We start from the raw sequence: 16,181 nt of genomic DNA, 5'->3' as shown, positions 1-16,181 counted from the left end.
AGCAAGGCAACCTACAGACTCTGTCAGCATGTGTACATCCGTCGTCAGAGAGGATGGTGAACCTGCCGTCCTGAGTCCCCAGACTCCAGCCTGCCCGCTATCAACCGCATCCTGAGCCAACTCTCCGCCGACGAAGGACATTGCAGACACACCGCCCAAAAGATGGCGGCCCGGCAAAACTCGACGCCCAAGGCACACGACGAGGCGCCGTCTCCAGAGCGTCAGGACGTCGCGGCACCGGACTATCCGAGAAAATTCCAAATCTTGGCTCTCGATGCCCCCGTCACTCCGTGGCAACGGAGGACACGGCCCTCACTCCAATCTACCAGAGGTTCCATGGCGGACTCTGTGCATGGACATGCCACACGGCAGCCAATTCGACCCTGAAGCCTACGGCTCACATGTCCCGGCCGAGTTTGCCGGCCGATTCCGCGTATTCATGCTCCTCGTCATCCTGTCCGAAGTTGACGGCTTGATTCTGCAAGACTTGAACATGCCCGTGTCCACCGAGAACACCACAACGTTCTGCAGCACTCTTCATGACCCTATGAGTGCTGAGCTTGGTCTTGTGCTCGAGAACATGGAGGCAATTACGTCCCACGACGGCGGGAGCTGCTGCTTGCCGCCACGACAGGACAGTCCATTATTGGCACGACTTCAAGTTCTCGCTGGTTCGAAACGTGAATGGTACTGCAGATGGGCCGAATGACTTTTCCTTACCCGCCGGCGTGGGGGAGGGCAAGGGTTGTTGAATATTGAATATGAATTCCAGGATGGCGAGGGGGTGTTCCGGGCTGAGTAGCGGGTTTGGATTAGCACATGGTGGGAGGCAGATGGTTACGGTCGACGACAAGTTCTTGGTATGGCGGCGCTGTCGGTGCGGGAAGGGGACGAAATTTGGGTGTTGCTGGGTTGAATGAGCTGGCTGTGCCAAGGAGGCATGAGGGTGCTGATGGCCACACATATGAATTTGGTGGGTCGTGCTATACATCATGCCACATGGGCTGATGCATGGGGAGGCTGGGAGGTGCGGCCATGTGTCGCCTGTTGACATTGAGCCAGCGTGATGAAGTGGTATTACATTGGACTCTATAGTTGCACGCGCGTAATAATACAGTTTTGCTCTTGCTTTACCACCTGCCCCGGTGACCATGGCCTCCACGATGTCCGCCTCGACCTCTGCCGCCGCCTCTGCCGCCGCCTCGCCCTCCTCTGCCACCAGCCCCCCCGCGGCGGCCTTGGTATTCTGACGGAGGCGGCCCTTGATCTCGCCTCGCTCTTCTCTCTTCTGCACTGGCATTCCAGAGATGCTTCAGCCCGAGGAGGTCGCAGAATGCCGTCGTCTGCGGGTTTGTATACTCCTCGGGCTGCTCGTCCACAATCTCCGGAGAACCAGGAACATGGGGGGCAGCGGTGAGTTCAAAGTTTTCAGGGACGTCAAGCCTGCCCTTGGCGACCACGTTTTCTTCGACCCAGGCACGCTCGGCCTCGATGAGAGGCAGGTAGTGCTCCTCGCCTAGATCGGGAGGTGGCCGGGCCGTCTTGTCACCAATGCTGAGGGTGCTGTGGAAGACACGCGTGATGGCGAGCCATTCGGGGTCATACTGCAGCTGGTAACGAGGACCCGACGATTTGGGGGGATACGCTGCGAGATCGGCCGCGTTGAAAGGTGCAATGTCGCATAGTTGGAGGAAATGCCGTCCTGGGAGGCACTTGTCCAAGGCTAAGAAACGGACCTCTCTGTTTTTGATGCCTGGAGGGACCGGCTGGCCAGGCGTGCGATTGTCCCTGGGCGGCGGCTTTGCGAATGACGCAGGTAGCTGGGCGCGCAGTTCGGCAGAAACCTGGTTTGTGGCCTTGGACTCGGAAGCCTCTGCGCCCGTGGCCGGTTTTTCGGTGCTCTTGTTTTCGTCATCCTCCACGTCCAAGTCAATCTCATCGGGATTTGCTCCTCCCTCGGGCACTGCGGCCTCGTCTCCGTTCACATTTGCGGACGGTGCCACTGGAGCGGCGTCGGTGTACTTTTTGAGAGCCGGGAATTTTATATGCATGTGCGCTGAGAACCAGTACGGAGGCCGTAGCCGGTCCATGACATATTCGGCGGCAATGCTTCCCAGCTGGCCGTTCTGCGACTCTCTTCGGAAGTCGGGCTTCTTGCGAAACAGCCAGGCTGCGTCCCCGTGGTTTTCAATGTAGCGCGGCCAGTCGTGGCTAATACCAATGTCGACCTGGGTCTGCAGCAAAAGCAGTTTCCGGACATCGAGCTCCCTCACATGGTAGAATGACTTGACATCATCGCCACTAAAGGGGAGTCGCTCATGATGGGGTTTCCTGTAGTCAAAGCCCTTCCAGATGCCAGACATGGCTGCAATGCGAAGCGGGCCAAAGCGAAGAACGTTGGCGGCGCCCATGTAATAAATGTTGGGGGCTACCCATCCTCCGTAGAAGAGTTCCCAGAGGTGGGAACTTGCTTCGTGGTTGCCGCCGACGAAGATGGTGAGATAGGGCGCAGTACGTGTGCCGGCGTAGTAGTCGGGAAAATCGCCGAGATGGCGGTACTTGACGGGGCAGGACATGATGGTGAGGTCTGCGGCATTGCGTACGGACTACAAGTATTGAGCGGCAAGTCTATTGAGAGGGAAAAAACTGCATTGCACCTACCTGGAAATCGCCGCCAATGATGAGCAGGTCTACGCCATGCCAACCGCGAACTTTGCACGATTCAGCAACGGCCGCGTAGATGGCGTTGAGTGTGCCATGTCCCTGGGCTGGTTAGCGAGAGAGCGTATAGGCTGTGTGGACATTGGCAAAAGACACGTACGCATCCTTCGACGGCTACCCGGACGCCGTTGACCTCCGTGATGCTGGAAGACATTTTTTTGGCCCGCGAGCTGGGCACAGGCTGTTTGTTGGAGTTGAGGGCGGATTGTCAAAGTTGAGATGTCGTTGTGGCTCCAGAATTCTTGTGGTCTCGACTGGAGGCTCAGCGCCCGATTTGGTAGGAGCCTCCTGTGCTCTTGCCCTGCAGATTCCGCGCCAATCAACCAGATGCCTGCCAGGACATGCCTCAACGTAATTTTCTGTCCCAACATGAACTCACAAATGTAGCATTTTGCATCATGGCTTTGGCATTATGGTGTAATGACTGACTGGGGGTTCACGGTATACACAATTTTTCTTTTTTCTTTTTATGATCCGTGAGTTTGACACAAAATACCAATACATACGCATCCACGCAATATCTACACATGAATACAAAGCCCAATAGAGAGCAAGCACCGCAGCAACAGTCCAAGTAACCGGGTTCCCGAGCGCCCATGCACTAAATCTCCAGACTATGCACGTTACTATTCCTGGACCAGCGCCTAAAGGTCTTGCCGTAGAAATAAAAGACCACCCCAAAGAGACACCAGACCGTGGTGAGGGCCATGTTGACCATGAAGACGGGGATAAACCTGCCACGGCGATTAGCAAACAACAGCCAAGCAGGAGCAGTAGGACCATAGGAGCAACGTACCCATTCGCCTCGGTCCACTCGGTGATGAACTTGCCCATGCCATAGCCCCAGAGGTTCTTGTTCACGGTAATAGCGACAAACAGCGACCCCGCGGCAGGTTTATAGCTGTCAACGCCATAGGTGCTGCTGATGCTGGGCAGGCCGGCCATCTGGATCCCCGAGCAGGTATACCCCAGGACAACAATAACAGGCCACGGCCACTTATTCTGGTACCCGACGCCGGTGATGATCTGGCCGAGCGCCATGATGAGCACGTACGGGATCAGCGCGGGCAGCCGCATCTCGGGCTCGCGGATGCCGTTGTTGCGCGCCGTCGCCCGCGCCGAAACCCAGTCGCTAAAGGGGCCGGCGGTCGCGAGGCCAATCAGCCCGCCGACCACCATGGCAAAGTTGGTGAGCCCTAGCCGAGTTAGTCGAGGGGACATGGAGGGTTCTTGCTTGTCTGTTGGTTGGTGTCACTTACCGACCGACTGCGAGCTCAGATTATAGGGGGGCGCCGCAAAGACCTGCGACTGCGTGAGGTTCAGGATGAGCACGCAGCTGAGGCTCCAGCTGACGACAAAGGAGACGAACAGCACGATGGGGAAGGTGAAGAGCTTCAGGGGCATGTAGACGCTCAGAAGGAGGGACCGGAGCGACCACGAATCCAGCTGCATGAGCAGCCATTGCTGTCGGCTGGGGCCGCCTTTGCCGAGCCAGGGGTCCTGCGCGGTGAGGCCGTCTGGCTGGCCGTCTGGCTGGCCGGACAGCTCTTGGTGTTTGGGCTCGGAGGCCTTGGACGGCGCACCGGGGCCGGTTTCGGGCGGGCCGGCGGCGTTTTCTGCGCGGGAGAACATGGTTTCTGGGAAGCCGAAGACGATGACGACGAGGGAGAAGGCGGTGATGGCGGCGTTGAGCCACCAGAAGGAGGGCCAGCCTTTATGATCGGCCATGGCGCCTGCGACGACGGGCGCAACCTAGCTATTTGTTAGTTTTTTTTTTGGTGTACAAGTTTTGCTTGTCCAGAATCGGGGGTTCACCATCAAGGCTCCCGTATATGTAACCCAGTACAACGTGTTCCACTTCCCGCGGTCGTGGAGGAAGAAGACGTCGGCAATGATGGTGGGCTGGATGGTCTCGCCTGGGCCGGCGCCAAAGCCGCTGAGACTGGTGTGTTTTTAGCTTCTTTCTTGCTTCGGCGGGGAAAATGGGAGTTGCGGCTCACATGGCTGCGCCCATGAACTCGTTGTAGCTGGACGCCTTGGCCCGCCAGATATGAGAAGCAAGGCACACGACTTGGGACAAGATCAGGACGGGGCGCCTCCCAAAGGACGTGGATATCGGGATCCTGATGTTTCGAGGTTAGGCTTTGGCATGAAGAGAGAGTGGCATGTGTTGACGGCGGGCTGACCAGAAAAAGTTGCTAAAGCCCAGGACAAGAATAGTAATGCTGGTGAACTGGATAACATCGGCCAGAGACCTGTTATAGTCCTCCATCAAGTACCCAAACATGGGAGCCAGGGATAAAGGCGCGAAGCCCTGGGCAAAGGTCATGGTCGACACGGCAAACAAAGTCGAGGCCTTCCAGAGCCAGGACCAGTTGAGCGGGTCGTTGGGGCTCTCGCTGGGCTGTGGAACGAGGACGCGGTGACTGCTGTCGTTGCTCTTGACAAAGTGGTGCTTTCCAATGTCGGCCATGATCTCGGTGCCCGGGATGATGTCAATGCGGAGGTCGTCGCGCGGCGTGCCCGGCAACTCCTACCGACGTTTGATGTTTAGCGACGTGTCTCCCGGGATCGTCCCGGGTGGCGAGTTGGACGAACCTCTAGCTGCATACTAGTTGCCATGATGATGACGGACGACGAGGCAGTGAGCAGGGCAGTAGTTGCTTGCGGGTGATGGAGAGAGGCAAACGCTCAAGGAGCCAGGTTGACATGTGTGTTCGAAGGAGCCAACGCACGCCTCCCCCCCTCTATCCTTTATAATAGCAGCTTTATGACGGGACGACAGCCAGCGGTTGGCGATAGACGAAGCGTGTCCATCAAGATCAAAGTGGGATGCCGAGACGTTGCACGCGGCGAGGCGTCGTATTGGAAGCGTCGCATTGGAAGCGTCGCATTTTCGGCACAGGCAGCACCATCCGGGACATCTCAGACCTGTCTCGGAATCCTGCCAGCCGTTTCCGACTCTGGGCGAGAAGGTTTTGTTGGCTCGCCGTCCCTGGAGAGGGATCAAGTCGTGATTGGGCGGCGATAGCCAACGAAAGACGCCATGTCATGGCAAAGACGGGTTGAGTCGATGCCACGGCGCAGCCATGCTGGGGTACGTACCAGAGTCCAGACGGTTACCCCAGGTTTTCCCGGGGTCCCGTGCGATCCAGGGATCAATTGATCTCGCGTCTCCAACGTCGACGCCTCATTGCCTCAACCCCTCCAAGTTCCAACCTCGTTTCAACCCCCCACTTGAAGAATCCCACCCGACGCCCGACACGCCGTCGCAGAATGCTGCTCCAATGCCGGCGGCGGAATCTGTTCCGAGCCTATCATGCCAAGGGGCAGCATTTGAAATCCATCTCTTGCATCTTCACTTGCTCCACCGCGACATGTCTTGATCCTTCTTAAGTCCGCATCACCTACCCCCTTTGGCCTGTCTGGACTTGCGACTATACCACAACAACAAAAACAACATTGTTTTCCTTTGCTCCATCATCTTCCGCCATGGCCGCCACTACAAATATCCACACCGAGGGTCTGGTTGTTGATAAGCCGGGGGCTGACTTTGTCATGCGGCCCGTCATCCTCGACGAGGTCCGCGCCGACGAGGTCCTCGTGGAAATGAAGTACTCGGGCATCTGCCATACGGTGCGGACATATACATGCTGATTCTCCCTTTTTTACAAGAACCCTTCATCTAATGTCCACTAGGATGTCCTGTTCCAGAATGCCAAGATTCCCGGCCCCAAGTATCCCGCCATCTTTGGCCACGAGGGCGCCGGCATCATCAGAGCGCTTGGCAGCAACGTCAAGGATAAGTCCCTGCAGGTCGGAGACCACGTGCTTTTGTCCTTTAATGTCTGCGGCAAGTGCAAGCAGTGTCTTGCCGACAACCCGTCCTGCTGCCACATCCACTCCCCGGTCAACGCGGGCTCGGTCCGCGTGTCGGACGGCTCCACGCCGGCCAGGCTCGCCGACGGAACCCCCGTGAGCAGCCAGTGTTTCGGCCAGTCCTCCTTTGCGCGCATGTCCGTCGTCGCCGAGAGGTGCGTCGTCAAGTGCCCTTATCCCGAGTCGCTCTCCTACTACGCGCCCCTGGGCTGCGGGTTCCAGACCGGCGCCGGCACCCTGCTCAACGTCCTGAAGCCAGACAAGACCAAGTCTGTCGTCATCTTTGGCGTGGGGAGCGTTGGAATTGCCGCCTTGATGGCCGCCGCCTACCTCCAGGTCCGGCAACTCATCGCCGTCGACGTGGTTGATGAGAAGCTCGACTTTGCCAAGGAATTCGGCGCCACGCATGTCGTCAACCCGACTAAACACGCAGACGAGGGCGTGGAAGCCGCCATCCGGCGCATCACCGATGGCGGTGCCGACTATGCCATTGATTGCACCGGGCGCATCCCCGTTATTGAATCGTTGTTTGGATGTCTGGCTCCAAGGGGGACTGCAACCACTGTTGGGGTGCCGCCTCCAGATAGCATCGTCAGAATTGAGCCCCAGACCTTTTTGATGGAGAACAAGAGCTACATTGGTGTGCTGGAAGGGGGTTCCCACCCCCAAAAGGTTGGTTTTGTGCACTACAAGTCTTGTGTGGATTTTGCCTTCTAACCGCCCCTGCGCATGTAGTTCATCCCGCAGTTGATGGAGCTTCATCAGCAAGGGCATTTCCCTGTTGAGAAATTGTGCAAGGTCTACTCTGTTAAAGATTTCGAAACGGCAATGAGTGACTTGCGCGAAGGCAAGGTGAGTGAATCATGAGAACATGGACCCTGGCCGCCGTCGGTTCGCTAACTGGACTGTACTAGGTGGTCAAGCCAGTGATACACTGGGACTAGAGGAGTCGCATTTAGTTTCTGGGAAGCGAGAATAGGGGCTGGAACACTGTTCAAATTAGACGGAGCATGGAGACGGCGTGGTTAGCAGTCGAGTAAGCGTAGGCGTTGTGGGGTGTAGAGACTGGTGAAATAGAGTTGTTCCATAGAGATTAGAAGACATGATCAGATGAAGTTCTCATTCCTAGTCCGGTGAGCATAGTTCTGCAGCATGGCGTGGTTGGCGTGTGATGGTTGATGCATATCCCCGTATCTGCCAATGCAATACCCGTTGGCAACTACTTAAGTAAGAAGCTTGTCCCCTTGGTCGTTGACCAGTACAGGATTATGCATGGCTCCCGAGTCCCGACCTAGTACATGGTCCTACGGCGAGGCCTACAGGATGATACGATAAAATGTCTTAATACCCCACGGCTGGAGGATCGTGAATTACTCGGCGGGCTCGCCCTTTTTCCCAGGTGCGCTCACAGTTATGAGGGGTTATATTATAATATATTCTGTTACAACTTACTTTGGTATCTAAATACCTGGGTATATACAAGGGGAGTCTCAGCACTAAACAGTACACAGTAGGGCGACAAGCAATTCACGGAGGATGCTTCCAGTCTACAAACTGGATTCGGTCATAGCTGACTCGTACGGATACAGCCGCATAGTATAGCAGGATTTTAGAATCAGATAAAGCTTTCCAGTGCCGTTTTGTGACAAGGGCTTAACTAAGGGCTTGGAGCAAAGGGCTCAAGTCCATAATAATCTTGAAGGGTCTTTAAGGTCTTGAGTTGCTAAGAGGAATAAAGGGAAGGGTAACCGCTATATATACATAAAAGGAACGCCTAGGCTTAAAGCTCTTACCCAGGTATATGTTCTAGCCGTGTAACTAATAAGTCCCGTATCAGTGAGTTCCTTTTGTTGGGCTTCACGATCTGTTGGGCCTTTTCCGTGTAACACGTTTCTGCTGCTCGTGACACGGCGTATTTTTGGGGGCTCGTGTTTTCGAAAACAGTCCCTGAGCGGTCTTAGGGAAGAAGACAAATACGGAGAACCGAGAACCTCCTATATCAAATAAACTCCGTGCCTCAATCCAGTTAATAGAGTTATTTGTCACACTCTGGCGAATTCACTGGACCGACCACTGTGACAAGGGCCTAGCTTGGAGCAATTACTCAATTCATCAAATAACAGTCTTTAGTATCAAAGGTCCTTGGTTTTCCTTAAGGCCTTAAGGGACCGAAGACGTCTATTTAGATAAGAAGTTGGTGAGGACCTTCTGCCCTAATCCCGTGACCGTAGCCCTTATGTAACCAACGCCATTTCCTTGTAACAACCACAGTCTGTCTTTTGACGGGAAAAATCGGTTCCAAGTAGGTTGTCCTGATCCTCTACATATTCTGTGCGAATTCTGATAATGTTTTAGGCTGCTGTTTCTGCGTATAAAGAGAAGTATGAGGCTGTTCTTGCTGAGAAGGAAAGAGCTCATCCCTATTCCGCCGGCGTCGAGCCCGTGTGGCAGTGTGCTCTAATTATGGAAAATATTAAGTGTGGAAGCCGGGAGAAAAGACAATGAGTAATTAATAGGTCGTCTTATAGCGTACATGCCCTCTACTACAAGCCAGATACTGTCAGCATGCCGCTGTCGCAGCACTGACAGGTAGCCTTGACTAGGTCTCGAGCCGTTGTGTAATCATCGTCAGGTTCGAGGGTCGGCCCGTGGCCTCATTACAACCTGACCTCCGTGTAACACCTGCGTAGTCAGCGGCCAATGATGAACCGTCTTGCGGCGAACATGGTGGTCAAATGACGGTTGACAGCAAAAGAGCCGCCGTCCTATCTAAAGTGAAGCGAGGGCATCATTCGTCAGACTGTACCTTGTGGTCATCCTCCTTGTGTAACTATCGTCTGGTTCAAGGGCCGGTCCGGGCCGTGGTGTTGTGTTACCTGTGTGACAAACCGTGATGTCGCTAGTACATATTCAGAGTGCCATTTATTCAACTCTTCTAGGCTTATTATACCGAGGCTATCTCGGGAGGAGACTGCCAAATACCAGTTAACATGTATTGTCGATGGCATAGTCCGCAAAGCTGCATTGTGTCGGCGTAGAAAGGCTTGAACTGTACCAGACAGAGTACGTAGTAGCCTTTTGCTGTCGGAAGTCACTTGACGCTACCTACTTAAGTAGGTATCCAGGTGGTCATACAGAGTTGTCTCACATTCTGGCCCGTAAGCGCAATGTCCATTCGTGGGGTAATATACAAGGCTACACAGATGCTTGCTTGTAATAAAAATAGGGTAGAATCTCACCCGACCTGCTTCATACGGAGCAGATTGCTGCCCAACTTCCCTTGTGTTACCTTTAATGTTGTGCTACTTGGGTGCCCAAGCTGATGGCGGCTCTCCATCTAGGTGCTAGGGAGTCAAGCCCCTTTTTCACTCTACAATCCCGACATCAGAAACCTCTATCAGACGGTGTTTGCAGTCATGGAGAGCAGAAAGGCTCGTATTCTTTGTCTAGATGGAGGCGGAGTCAGGGGAATCACATCGTTATTAATGCTCAAGATTATCATGACCGAAATTCGCACCCAGGAGGAGAGGGATACGGCAGACTGCGGCGACGAAAAAATGGACGGCGGGGCGAACAACGACAAAACCGGATCGAGGTCAACAACGCCCCTGAAGCCTTGTGAATATTTCGACTTGATATGTGGGACAAGCACTGGCGGTTTGATTGCTCTGATGCTCGGCAGGCTGGAATACGTGAGTCTTCTATTCTTGTACTTTTCCTTGACCGAGAGCCACTGACAAGATTCATTTTGTCTTGGAATAAAGACTGTCGATGAGGCTATTGAACAATATATGAATTTTGGTGAAGAGATCTTCAAGAAGAAGCGGCGATGTTTCAACTCGTCCAAATACGACCACAGCATTCTCGAGAAATGTCTCAAAAAGGTTATTCATGAGTCGCATCTCGGTGACGAAAATGCAATGATGAAAGACGAGAATTGCCGTTGCAGGACCTTTGTTGTTTCCGCACATCTCAATAAGCATGCAGATGAAGACGAGGACGATGCCGCCATCCTTAGATCCTATGATCTCCAAGCTTTGCAGCCTGCATATGCGTTTCACGGCAAGATATGGGAAGCCGGAAGAGCGACCTCTGCCGCCCCGACATTCTTCAAACCAATTGAAATCGAGCAAAGGGGGGAAAGCAGCAATACCTCTGGCGTAATCGCAAAGGCGTCGCGCAAGCTCAAGTCCGAGACGAACAAGAAAGACAGCTACAGCGATGGTGGCACAGTTGCCAACAACCCATGCAGCATTGCCGTCAGAGAGGCAGGTAAAATCTGGGGTTACGGCAATATAGGTTGCATCGTTAGCCTTGGTACAGGGCCTGAACCAAAATTTACCTTGGACCAGGCTACAGAACAGATATTGGGGCCGAGGATCATGTGGCTATCCCAGAAATTTCTCTCTCACTTCTTTTACTTCCGGCTACAACTGGCGTTCTACAGTCTGCAAAAGATGACGAGGACCGAGCATGTGCATAAAGAAACGAGAGACTTGGTTACGACCTTTATCAATGCCAACGGCGAGACCGATGGCCAAGTCTACTTTCGTTTCAACGTGGAGAGTGAGAAGGCTAGAGTGAGGCTTGACGCCTGGGAGAAGATGTCCCAGCTGCAGGGTCTAGCTATCCAATATATGGGCTTCGAAGATGTGGTTCAGAAAACGAAGGCGACTGCGGCAAAACTGAAAAAGAATCGTATAGGAGAACAACCACCACCGCAAACAGACCCAGAGGTGCATGATCATGTGGTGCAGCTCAGAATTCTAACTGAACCGCCGGAAAAAGTGGAAGCCCTTATTGACATCAGTGTCAGAAACAACTTCGTGTCGAAGGCCTTGGTTGACAAGCTCAAAATCCCTATCGAGCAGACATATGTCCCGGCACCGACGATGAGATATTTTAAGGGAACCGAGAATTGGGTCGAATACAAATCATGGATTCATTTTTCTAGAGACGGCAGCTCGGATCATCTCAGAGACAATTTCTACGTGTTGAATCAAAACCCGGTCCCATACGAGCTAATAATAGGGTCGGATTTCCTTAAAGATCAAGGATCTGTTCTGCTGAAGCCATCACCACTGTCAATGGCTGCACAAAGGGGGGACGAGGCTGTCATCAAGCGTCTACTCGAGTATGGTGTAGATATAGAAGCCAGGGACCAGTTCCGAAGGACGTCACTTTTATATGCCATACGAAGTGGTCGTCAGAATATCGTAGAGCTGCTGCTTGAAAACGGCGCCCATGTTGCGGTCAAGGATAATGATGGTCAGACGCCGTTACTTGAAGCAATCATATTTGGACAAGAAGCTATCGCCAAGCTACTTATCGAAAAAGGTGCTGATATTCAGGCTAAGGATGATTTGGGTACTACGCCGCTACATTCTGCCGCTATCAGAAGAGGCACGGCTGTACTTAAGCTGCTTCTCGAAAAAGGTGTTGATATTGAGGCTAAGGATTATGTCCAGCGTACGCCGTTAAATGCTGCCGCTGCTCATGGACACAAGGCTGCCGTCAAGCTACTTCTCGAAAAAGGTGCTGATACTGAGGCTATGGATGTGTGGGGTAATACGCCGTTGCTGAATGCCGCTTGGATGGGAAAGGGAGCCGTCGTCAAGTTGCTTGTCAAAAATGGTGTTGATATTAATGCGAGGGGGAAACACGGTCTGACACCGCTTTCAAAGGCTGCTGAAAAAGGGCACACGGCCGTTGTCAAGTTTCTGCTCAAGCGTGGAGCTCATGTTAATGAATCGGAATTATCGGAAGCTGGTAAGAAAACACTCAGCTCCATCTTGGAGTTGACTACAGATTCAGGAGATGATATGGACTAGGAAGATTAGATCAGATTGTTCTTTGAATGACTCAATATGCAGCTCCTTGCTAGCTACTATACTCCATCTGTAAGTGCCAAGTAGTATCCAATTCTGCATATTCTATAATAGCTTCATTGCCATGCATCAGGCCTTGCGATTAAGGAATCAGTCAGTCACCTCGAAATTATCCATGACTCTAGAGTTCCAGTCCGTATATTTAGACGGAGCTTTTCATCCGAATCTGTTTATGAGTGGTCGTTTGTGTTGCACACGTGATTCACGAATTGGTGAATATCGACCGCCACAACGACATTTTCGTGCTCAAACCGTACGCATACTGTAGATGAGCACTGAATTTCGGATCTGCTACGCCCGAAATGGGATGATTGGGCAGTACATGGAAGCTGTTCGCAGTTAGCACGCCGGGCTTGAACCCCCTTTACAGAGCGTTTTGGCTTGTATTAGCTAGCAAGAAGAAACAAGCACACACAATACATGAAATATCTCTTTTAGGTCGTAATATGTACACCAATAGCAGCCGTAAGTTTACAACTAGATGCCACACTGCGACACCCTTGCGAATCCTCCAGCAGCCTAGTCAATGCTGGCGGGTTCATCGAGAGTTTACCTTGGCATAGTCGGAGTATCCCTGGGACCAGCGGATGACTTTATGGAACAAGCAGCACGCGGCCCTTTACGGTAAAAATATGTCGGAATCTCCGTAGACCCCATTCTAATTTCGTTGCGCATAACCTTGGAAAGTGCAGCGATGGAGAGAGGTCGAGATGGGTGAACAAGGCACGGCTTCACACGTCTACACCCAAAACAAGTTGATAGTTATAGTCCTCGTTCAATAGAATAAGCTACCATCTTGACCCAGCCAACGACATATACTATTGTAGCCGTCCCCGTGCGAACAATTCGACCCATCCGAGCCCCCTCACGAGAAAGCTCAGCTCACACCTCGTCGTCCAACACTGTCCTGAAGCCGCCGCCCCGGCCACTTTCTTCCGTGAGCTGATCGGGGAGCGAATCCATGTCAGCCTGCATGGCCTCTCTGCTCGCGCCAACTATGCAATGCTCAAAGTCAATCAGCGTGACCTTGTCGTCGACGCCAACTATAAAGTTGTACCGGTTACAGTCTCCGTGGGATATACCCAGCGCATGCAGGCGCCCAAGAGCCGCGGCACAAATCGACAAGTCGTCGACGCCGGCATGTCGTCCGGCCACTTTCTCCAGCAAAAAGCCCATGGTGCGCCCCTGTTCGTGGATGTGTCCGAAGAAGCGAGGCGCGATCCCGGTACCTTCGAGAAGGGCGTATATTTTTGTTTCGCGCTCAATGTAGGCGACTTCCCAGCTAAACCGGGCCATCTTGGCAATCATGGTCGTATTTTGCCCGTGGGGATTCGGTTCCAGAGTGGCCCATTCGCACTCGTCGACCAGGGCTGTGAGAGGTTTCAGAAGCTGTAGTTGGCGAAAGTCAATGGTGTTGGGATGCCAAAGGTCCGTGACGCCGTTGAGCTGCGAGGCCGACAACGACGTGACCAGCTCGCCGCTGGAGTAGTCGCGAGATATATATGCCGTTGTCCAACCATCATCGTCGTATGGCAGGGGTGGGAGGATATTCACAAAGTTCAGGGGCATGTCGTCTAGGGACGAGGCATCCATGGCTCCGGGGGCAATGACGACATATTTGACGAGAGTGTTCGCCAAGATGCGAAAGTAGCTGTTGGATGTGCCGAGTGTGTCAAAATCCATGGAAAGCATGCGAAACGCCATTGTGGGCTGGTGCTTGTTGGATGCGAGGACGGACACGAAGGGATGGAAAAGACGATGGGAGGAAATGTTGGTTGCTGCTTCTTTTTGCGTGAAATACGAGCAAAATGGAAAAAAAGGGAAAGCACAGGCAGTACACGGACTCAATATGCTCATGTAGTTGGAGACGTTGACGTGGTGGTGATGCTGTTGGCCGGCCTGGGATAACTCAAGCTGGTTTCCAACCCCGCTTTGGTTGTTTTATTGGTCGTATTCTGGATCCGGAGATTCAGCCTGGTTCTACTGGCGTATAAAATGAGATATTGCTATTTCAGGGCCCCCTAAATCCATTGTTGTGTACGTAGCGCTATACGGATTGTCGTGTGGTTCCGTCATGTACATAGATGGGCCATGTAACCACGTCTCCATGTAACCGCGTCTCCGTGTAAACTCTGGCTCATCGACGGCGACAGTTCCCCCTTGACTGCTTCTCCAGAGGTTGATGGACTGCGGGCATGTTGGGAAATGGTTCAAATACCCTTGTCTAGAATAAAGCTGGTCACTGCGGTTCCACAAATCTACAGACTCATCGTCGAGTCCTTGGACAACCATTTGACCGTAGAGTTTGTCTTCGAGAGCGATTCGACAGCCTTTGCAACAGACACCGTGTTCCACCTGTGCTGTTGCCCGATGGAATAGTGGCAACGGCGTCGAGGCCATGTACCTCCCCATACGCATCTCGCCGATACCAGACAAAACGGATGCTGCGGTGTCGCGAGAAACACCAAGCATAGTCAAAGCGTCAGCAGCCTGGTCGCATGACACTGCCGATATTCTCCGCTTCCAAGTGTTTCGCTCCATTGTGTATGTTCCGGGCAGCGTGCGCAAGACGGGCAAGCGACGTTGCAACGTGTGGCGAGAGACGCCGGCTCCCTCGGCGACGTCAGCGAGCGAGACGACGCCCAGACGGCTCGATAATTCGATGCAGTTGAAGCAGCAGCGGGTGACGGTGAGGAGGAACAAGAAGCCGCCAAATTCAGCACCGCAGATTTGGCAGCCGCGCGTGCAAAGCGCCTGATAAAGGGCCGATATCGTGACATGGGGAGAAATGCCCGTCCGGAGCACGGCCCAAAGACTTTCCAACGCGTGCCGGGCCACCGTGCGATACTCGTGCATGCCGGAAACATATTGACGGGCGCGTCGGTTCGTCTGGCGAAGTCTGAAGCAGGAACGTACGTCCAATGCGGCGCAGACCTTCCAGACAAGTTCCGTGGGAAGGCGTTCAAGAAGGCCGATTTTGGCAGTGGCGCTCGAAGGAAAAGCCTCGACGATGGAAGTACGGATAGGTTTATGCTCGCTTGACGGCGATCCGATGAGAGCGAATTTGAAGTCTAGGCGATTGTAGGCGGCAACGCGCAAAACCGCGTCGGCTTGATGGCTTTCAAAGAGGGCACTCATTGGGACTGTAGGCTGTGAAGACGCCGTGGACGATGGTAGGAGGTGAGAGTAAAACTGGCAGAGTCAAGTCGGCAAGAAACGGGTAAAGCAGCAGCATTTATATAGCCAACTCGCTCTGTTGGCCAAGTAAGCCGGACATGTACTTGGCTCTTCAACCATGACTCTTGCGCCATTGAAATCTTCATTAAGAAAAGCGCGGGAAAAAAAGACGGTGCGTTCTAGCTTTACTTGTTCAAGGAGAGTGCTGCGCCGCCACAATCACAAGCCTCTTGTAGTTTAAACTTAACCTTCGTCGACGATTGGTCTAAACAACCTTAAATTATTGCCACCGATTAGCTTCAATTTTAATGCCAGTACATACATGTATCCTTAGGATCTCATCTCATGGTGATCCTGCTGTTTTGGTGATAAAAGCTATAGGCATCTTCCAGAATGTCACCGCGCCTCATGTAAACACCATTAATAGCACATCGCGCGCGCTGCTGCCGGCCTCTGGGGGATCTCCGGAGGGAACGATAAAGAAGCACTTGAGCTCTAGGAAATGATGCTAGCGGG

General features: G+C 53.2%; 7 protein-coding genes across 7 annotated transcripts; 3 read left to right on the top strand and 4 right to left on the bottom strand.

Moving 5' to 3' along the window:
- Nucleotides 1-358: 358 nt before the first annotated feature.
- On the top strand, nt 359-709 carry MAA_10594 (lariat debranching enzyme; the record flags this gene model as incomplete). Its single annotated transcript, XM_011412312.1, has 1 exon — nt 359-709. The coding sequence occupies one exon, from the start codon at nt 359-361 to the stop codon at nt 707-709; it is 351 nt and encodes a 116-aa protein (XP_011410614.1).
- A 421-nt stretch (nt 710-1,130) lies between these two features.
- Nucleotides 1,131-2,875, bottom strand: MAA_10593 (Ankyrin repeat-containing domain protein; the record flags this gene model as incomplete). Its single annotated transcript, XM_011412311.1, has 3 exons — nt 1,131-2,606; nt 2,662-2,763; nt 2,822-2,875. The coding sequence occupies 3 exons, from the start codon at nt 2,873-2,875 to the stop codon at nt 1,131-1,133; spliced, it is 1,632 nt and encodes a 543-aa protein (XP_011410613.1).
- A 447-nt stretch (nt 2,876-3,322) lies between these two features.
- On the bottom strand, nt 3,323-5,343 carry MAA_01678 (serine/threonine kinase 16; the record flags this gene model as incomplete). Its single annotated transcript, XM_007819676.2, has 7 exons — nt 3,323-3,455; nt 3,518-3,917; nt 3,981-4,473; nt 4,537-4,663; nt 4,722-4,844; nt 4,908-5,254; nt 5,320-5,343. 7 exons carry the CDS (start codon nt 5,341-5,343, stop codon nt 3,323-3,325), a joined length of 1,647 nt encoding a protein of 548 aa, XP_007817867.2.
- An 870-nt stretch (nt 5,344-6,213) lies between these two features.
- MAA_01677 (Alcohol dehydrogenase superfamily, zinc-type) lies at nt 6,214-7,317 on the top strand (the record flags this gene model as incomplete). The annotated part of the gene is made up of 2 exons (XM_007819675.1): nt 6,214-6,357; nt 6,421-7,317. The coding sequence occupies 2 exons, from the start codon at nt 6,214-6,216 to the stop codon at nt 7,315-7,317; spliced, it is 1,041 nt and encodes a 346-aa protein (XP_007817866.1).
- Nucleotides 7,318-10,016: 2,699 nt separating this feature from the next.
- Nucleotides 10,017-12,431, top strand: MAA_10592 (F-box domain-containing protein; the record flags this gene model as incomplete). Its single annotated transcript, XM_011412310.1, has 2 exons — nt 10,017-10,292; nt 10,365-12,431. 2 exons carry the CDS (start codon nt 10,017-10,019, stop codon nt 12,429-12,431), a joined length of 2,343 nt encoding a protein of 780 aa, XP_011410612.1.
- Nucleotides 12,432-13,370: 939 nt separating this feature from the next.
- On the bottom strand, nt 13,371-14,192 carry MAA_01676 (alpha-galactosidase A; the record flags this gene model as incomplete). The annotated part of the gene is made up of 1 exon (XM_007819674.1): nt 13,371-14,192. The coding sequence occupies one exon, from the start codon at nt 14,190-14,192 to the stop codon at nt 13,371-13,373; it is 822 nt and encodes a 273-aa protein (XP_007817865.1).
- A 276-nt stretch (nt 14,193-14,468) lies between these two features.
- Nucleotides 14,469-15,626, bottom strand: MAA_10591 (uncharacterized protein; the record flags this gene model as incomplete). Its single annotated transcript, XM_011412309.1, has 1 exon — nt 14,469-15,626. The coding sequence occupies one exon, from the start codon at nt 15,624-15,626 to the stop codon at nt 14,469-14,471; it is 1,158 nt and encodes a 385-aa protein (XP_011410611.1).
- Nucleotides 15,627-16,181: the final 555 nt, after the last annotated feature.

The sequence above is a fragment of the Metarhizium robertsii genome (genome assembly GCF_000187425.2).
Source record: "Metarhizium robertsii ARSEF 23 chromosome Unknown MAA_Scf_1, whole genome shotgun sequence".
Classification (NCBI taxonomy): Eukaryota; Fungi; Ascomycota; class Sordariomycetes; order Hypocreales; family Clavicipitaceae; genus Metarhizium; species Metarhizium robertsii.
The sequence above is the reverse complement of the archived record's forward strand: the minus strand, read 5'-3'. Positions and strand labels throughout refer to the sequence as shown.